At 33.2% G+C, this 6,650-nt stretch overlaps 1 protein-coding gene across 1 annotated transcript in view; it reads right to left on the reverse strand.

Annotated features, from left to right (window-relative positions):
* The window catches only part of LOC126815191 (sushi, von Willebrand factor type A, EGF and pentraxin domain-containing protein 1), a 30,876-nt gene extending 24,226 nt beyond the window's left edge, over nucleotides 1-6,650 (reverse strand). Inside the window, exons 1-9 of the mRNA XM_056099561.1 lie at nucleotides 6,508-6,650; nucleotides 5,446-6,180; nucleotides 5,110-5,259; nucleotides 4,647-4,796; nucleotides 4,138-4,356; nucleotides 3,800-3,991; nucleotides 3,339-3,530; nucleotides 2,886-3,134; nucleotides 545-790 (exon numbers count right to left, since the gene is read on the reverse strand). Of these exons, the coding sequence (XP_055955536.1) occupies nucleotides 545-790; nucleotides 2,886-3,134; nucleotides 3,339-3,530; nucleotides 3,800-3,991; nucleotides 4,138-4,356; nucleotides 4,647-4,796; nucleotides 5,110-5,259; nucleotides 5,446-6,172 (2,125 nt within the window). The 5' untranslated portion in view covers nucleotides 6,173-6,180; nucleotides 6,508-6,650. The remainder of the gene's footprint in view (nucleotides 1-544; nucleotides 791-2,885; nucleotides 3,135-3,338; nucleotides 3,531-3,799; nucleotides 3,992-4,137; nucleotides 4,357-4,646; nucleotides 4,797-5,109; nucleotides 5,260-5,445; nucleotides 6,181-6,507) is intronic.

A 6,650-nucleotide genomic window follows, 5' to 3' on the forward strand; every position in this document is an offset into this window, starting at 1 on the left:
TCCAAGTCTCAACCAATCAAATTGATTATCCCTCTGTTTAACCCGAGCCAAAAATGCTCATTATCAAACTTAGTCAAGGTATTGATGTATAGAAACTATATGCCAAGTTTCATCACTCTGACCTAACTAGAAGCAAAGCAAAGTTGTTGTGTCCCAAAGAATCGACCAATCAAACTGCATATCTCTGCTTAGCCTAAGCAGAAAATGCTCATCGTTAAACTCAGTCAAGGCATTCACCTAATAAACACGTACACCAAGTTTGAAAATTCTAGCTCAATTAATTAGAAGTAGAGTTGTTGTGTCCCAAAAAGTGTGATGGACAGACGACAGACAGACAGATGAACCCATTTAAATAGTCCCCTGCTTTTTTTTGAAAGGTGGTTGACAAAAACGGAATTCACAATGTTATAAACAGTATTTCCCATTTTGTGAAACAAAATATCACGACAACTAAGTAATATATAGAAATATTTAGTCACACTTTGTTCCAATTTTGTCCCACATTTCAATACATACAGTTAAAAATAATTCAATTTTTACTTACTTTGTAATAATATAGAGAATGAACAACTAGGTGGATTATGAAGTCTTTCTTCAGGTTTAACTATACATATGACATTATATGATCCTATCAAAAATGTAGAACCACTGTTTCTAGAACACTGATGAGCTACGTTTCTGCCATTATTATCTACAAATACTGGTGTATTCCAATATACTGTTTTTTTCATTCCACTCACAGACAGATCAGTGACATTGGTTGGACAAGATTCAACACTTACAGTTCTACCTGAGAAATTAAAAATTTTTTTAAAGAGGTTATTATATATCCCCCTTACCTGTTTTTTCATTCATTAACTAGAACTGAAACAAGATCCGATAAAATGATATAAATAATAGTAAGTACATGAGAACGACACACAAAACCAGCGGTTGTTAGGCAAGATACGCCCACATTTTGCAAGAGATGGACAGAGAACAAGTTTTTAAAAAAAGGTGATTTTATGTAAAGTTTGGGGCCATAATCCAGGAAATTATGATTCGATATGCGCAAGTATCAAAAGGAACCCAGATCTTTAGGGTATAAAGATATATTTTAAGTTTCATCAAAATCAGATCAAAATTGTGACCTCTAGAGGGTCCATACATACTTTAACACTCTTTGTGTACATGGAGCGGCCATTTTGTTGGTCATATTTTTATGAAATTCGAACTCAACCATCATTATGGTGTAACAGTGATATATTTGAACGTTTTTTTAAATCAGATAAAAATTAAAACCTCTGGAGTGTCCACATGCTAAAAAACACAATTTTTCGTACAACCAGGGGCCATAATCCATAAAGTTACGGTCCATTAAAGGCCAATATTGAAAGGAACTGAGATCTTTTGGAGATAAACCTATATTACAAGTTTCGTCAAAATCGGATAAAAATTGTGACCTGTAGACTTGTCCACAAACAAATTGTGCACGGACGTAAGGATAGGCGTCCAGACGGACAGGGGTGATGACAATGTATGTCTAAACAAGCGGCCGCCAGGCAGGATACGCCCACATTTTGTAAGAGATGAATAGAGAACAAGCTAAACAAAAAGCGATTTTCCGTAACATCAAGGGCCATAATTCAGAAAGGTACGATCAGATATACGCGAATATCGACAGGAACCAAGATATTTGGGTTATAAACATGCATTTCAAGTTTCATTAAAATTGGATCAAAATTGTGACCTCTTGAGGGTCCACAAACTTGATATACCAGATGTTTACACTATTTGCGTACAGGGGGAACGGCAGTTTTGGTCCGATTTTCATGAAATTCAAACTCCACCAACAATACGGTGTAACGGTGACATATTCGTACAGTTTTTTAAATCAGATAATAATTGTGACCTCTTGAGAGGCCATAATTCAGGAAGTTATGAACCGATATGCGCGAATATCGAAAGGAACCAAGATCTTTGGGTTATAAACATGCATTTCAAGTTTCATCAAAATCGGGTGAAAATTGTGACCCCTAAAGTGTCCACAACCTCGATATACTATATTTTTCCACTATTACACTATTTTTTGTCTGTCAGTTTTGGTCCGATTTTCACAAAATTTGAACACAACCATCATTACGATGTAACGGTGATATATTCACATGGTTATTTAAATGTGAACTCTAGAGGGACCACAAGTTAAAAGGGCCATAATTCAGGAAGTTACGATCTCATATGCGCAAATATCAAAAGGAACCAAGATCTGTGGGTTATAAACATGTATTTCAAGTTTCATTAAAATCAGATCAAAATTGTGACTTCTAGAGGGTCCACATTGTGGACACCACAACCTTGATATACCAGATGTTTACACTATTTGCGTAGAGGGGCGGCCATTTAGTCTGGCAGTTTTCTTCATTAAGGTGCAACGGTGATATATTTAAACGTTTTTTTTAAATCGGAATAAAATTGTGACCTCCATATGGTCGACAAGCTAAAATAAAGTGATTTCTCGTACAATCAGGGGCCATAATTCAGGAAGTTACGGTCCGATATGTGCAAATATCGAAAGGGTTATAAACTTACATTTCAAATTTCAACAAAATCAGATAAAAATTGTGACCTCTATAGGGTCCACAAGCTAAAAACGTAATTTTTCGTACAATCAGGGGCCATAATCCATGAAGTATGGTCCGATACATGCCAATATCGAAAGGAACCAAGATCTTTGGGGAGAAAAACCTATATTTCAACCTATATGACCTGCAGAGTGTCCACAAACAATTGTGGATTGACGGAAGGAAAGGGGCGACGACGACAATATATAATAAAAATGTGAGCGAATAAATAAAAACGTCAAGATTTTTAAAATTCAAATAAATAGTTAATCAAATTAAACTCACCAACAATGTGTATTTGTCTTGTACAACTGTTTCTATTGCCTGCTCTGTCTTCTACTGTATATTTGATAAAGTGATAACCAACTGTCATATGAGCTGGGTTCTCTTTTACACCACTAATAATTATAGTTGTTTCCCCTGAATTATCATTTGTTTCTGGTTGCTGATTTTTCCAGAACACCACACCAAAGTTAGATTCAGAGACCGGTAAAGTGAGATCTTCAGGACATTTTATGATTGGTGATTCAATGTCTGAAACAAATTAAATTGCAACAGTAGATACAATCGGTAATGGACTTTTTTAATCTCAAAATTTATAGCATGATCACCCTTAGAAAATTGCCAACAACTGGTGTAGGTGGTTTCTATATTATTCATAGTATTAATAGCTCATTTTATAACAAATATGGAAGATATATGCAACTTTACATATTGTATCTAATGATTTAGTCTTACCTTTACAATTTGCGACTGTGGATCCTAACCAGGTACCTGATGAACTACATGTCTTAAAACCCTGGCCTTCAAGCTTAAAACCATGGCGACACTGAAACTGACAAATAGTTCCTGGATATGTAGCTACAGAAGAACAATTGCTTGGAAATACTGTCATACCTAGACCAAGCTGTAGGGCTGGGCATTTTGCTTCTGAAAGTGAAGAAAGATAATATCTCATTGAAAATGAATGACAAGTCTGACTAATTAATATTAATCCAATCCATTCATGAATCCCAATTACACATCTACATGAACTCCTAACATCATTGATTCCCTGAGATAGATATTGGGAACATGATTGACTTTCGAAATAAAATAAGAAATATAACAGCATAAATTTCATGTGAGACAGGCATTGAAATTATACACAGAACCTAACTCAACCAGAAATGTGAATCCTTACTGAAACTTGTACATACCAACACATGTAGCTCTAGTACCAGACCAGAATCCAAATTCTGTACAATATCTATTAATGTCACCAAAAATTCTCCACCCTCTATCACATGTTGTAGTGAGGACAGATTGATAAGTTGTGGTAATATTTACATATTCAACACTACCATGATCTACAGCTTCATCATGATATTCTAAAGTCTTACAATCAACAACTGAAATATTTAATAATTCCAAACAATTAAATTTAAGTCAGTTTGTCTTTTGTAATATTTATTATTATTTTTTTCTTAAAAGTTTAAAAAATTATAGTATAGTTTAATTAGTTGTTATTGTACAAAACAATATTAAATTCACATACTTTTACACTCTGGCACTTTACCATTCCAGTTACCATCTGCTTGACAAACTAGTCCAGGATGTCCAGAAAGTCTATAACCAGTATTACATCTATAATGACAAGATGTGCCAGGTGTATTTAAACATGGCTGAACACTTGGTATGACCTCATCATGAACTTGACCATCAACATGAAATCTGTTACCATTTCTAATTTCAGGCAAATCAGAACATACTCTATCTAAAATTACAAATAGCTAATATTGTCATTTAAATGTCTTTAATTAATGAAAATGTAATAAAATATTGTTTCTTTAACTTTACTACAAAACATCTTTACTTACTACAAATGGAGATCCAGTCTACTTACTGAACATGGGTATATTATAGTCTATATAGCCTCATAAATTTGTACCGAACCATTGGCATTAGCACCCACAGTCAATTTGTGCATAGACATTATTTCACAAACAAGTCAATAAATTGTCTGCATAAAATCAAAATGATAAATATGTAAAATAGCCTACTTACAAGAACAATTGCTGCCATCTTTATAATAACCTAATTTACATACACAATTAGATCTAGCTGTAGCACCAGTATATAATGTTGTCATATTGTCAGGACATGGCCAGCAAGAATAAGGTACAGATGAATCTTTATAGAAACCTATATCACATGCTACAAAAATAATTAAATACAATAGTTTGTAACATTTTCTAACATCTATTGGTTTGGATATGTGTAGCCGGCACAGGCTAGAAACATATTTCTTTTTAAAACTTTAACTCCCGAGCTTAATTAATAATGTGTACACATACAGTTATCTGAAATTTATTTATTATGTGCACAATTATCATTGTCTAAAATATTACATTTCAATAAAGACTAGTTTTCTGAGATTATGCTTTCATGGTAATTCAATGATAATATTTCTTCATTAAAATTTTTTAAAAAAATCTAATTAATAATTCTTCAAAGGATAGCAAAATACCTTTACAGTCCCGACCATCACCTTCATAGCCTTCATTACAAACACACAGATATTGTCCTGATTTAGTAGCACACATACAAACAGCATTTTTACTACATTCTTCATCACATGTCGGTTTATCTACCAATTCCCACGTTTCTTTCTGCTCATCTAAAATGAAGGAAATATTTCAATCAACAGGTAATTGTAAACATTATCATTATCAAATTACTGTTTGTAATTAAATTTGACCGATGAAAATGTCATTCTAACATTACTGATAACTTTGACTTGTCCTTACTCCTTCCATATATATATTCAAGCCCAACAACCCAATGTAGGACTACTTTTATTTACCTCTGTGAATATTTTTAGCCATTTGTTGAAACTGTGAAAAATGTTGAATATGGAAAGTATGGTTTGGTAATGGTGAAGCAATTGTCTGTAGTTCCATCATATCTACATCATGAACACCAAATGCAAATATTTCCAACTGTGGGCCATTTTTCTTTTCATTCCATGAGGCATTCCAGCGCAAAGACCTCATTTCTAGCGAAGCTCTGATTGGGGGTGGACCAAGGTTTGATCTGCCATCTGTCATAACTATGACAATCTTTTTAGCAGAAAAACGAGATTTGTATAAAACTTTGATTGCTTTCTCCAAACCTTCATTTGTTGATGTATATCCAAAAGGAATTTTAATTCTAAGACGTTTCTTAAATTTCTGTATTAATGAACATTTATTTTCTTTTCCATCTTCTAAATCATTGATATCAATTGATGCATTTGTGCTGAACGTAATAACAGCAATTCTTGTATTGTGACGGCTTACTGTAAAATGTTCAAGAAGTGAATAAATAAAATTGATGATGTTTTGCCATCCTCTTATAGATATACTCTTAGAACGATCAATAACAAATAAAACATCCAACTCCTTGTTAGAGAATCTAGTTGTTTCTTCCATAAGTCTTCTGCCCTCCCTGGTGCTAAAATCTTCAGATGACCTTTCCGATGCACAACAGCCATCTTGTGTTATAGTGTCTAATAAGATTAAACCCAATATCAGATATAAAACTTTCTCCATTCAAGTTTCTGAAAACAATTGAAAATATCCATGATTATAAAAAAAGTAACAGAAGTACTATTAACAATCCTAACTGATTGTCATGAACAAAATCCAAAGGATGAATAGTAAAAATCAAGCAATAGTAACATTAAAAAATTAACTTCTACTTTTAATCTAAATGCGTGTCAAGAACAATGTGCCAATGACAATAACAAAATGGTGCATTTATTTTGACCATGGCCAACACTGTAAGATCATTTAATATCTGTACACAATATTACATTTTTCTTAAAGATTAATAAGCATCATAAATGTAAAAGATATCAGCTCAAACAATAAAAAAATAAAATTACCTTGCATTTACAATACCACCACATTAGTACTAATTGTGTCTTATTCCTTTCTCTATAAAACCATGGAATGTGGGTTTGCCTAACAATGTCCGTTTTTCTTGCCATATGGCCCATTAGGAAGATAAGGGGGTCAATGTTGTGAA

Source organism: Patella vulgata, chromosome 3 (assembly GCF_932274485.2).
Source record: "Patella vulgata chromosome 3, xgPatVulg1.2, whole genome shotgun sequence".
Taxonomy (NCBI): Eukaryota; Metazoa; Mollusca; class Gastropoda; family Patellidae; genus Patella; species Patella vulgata.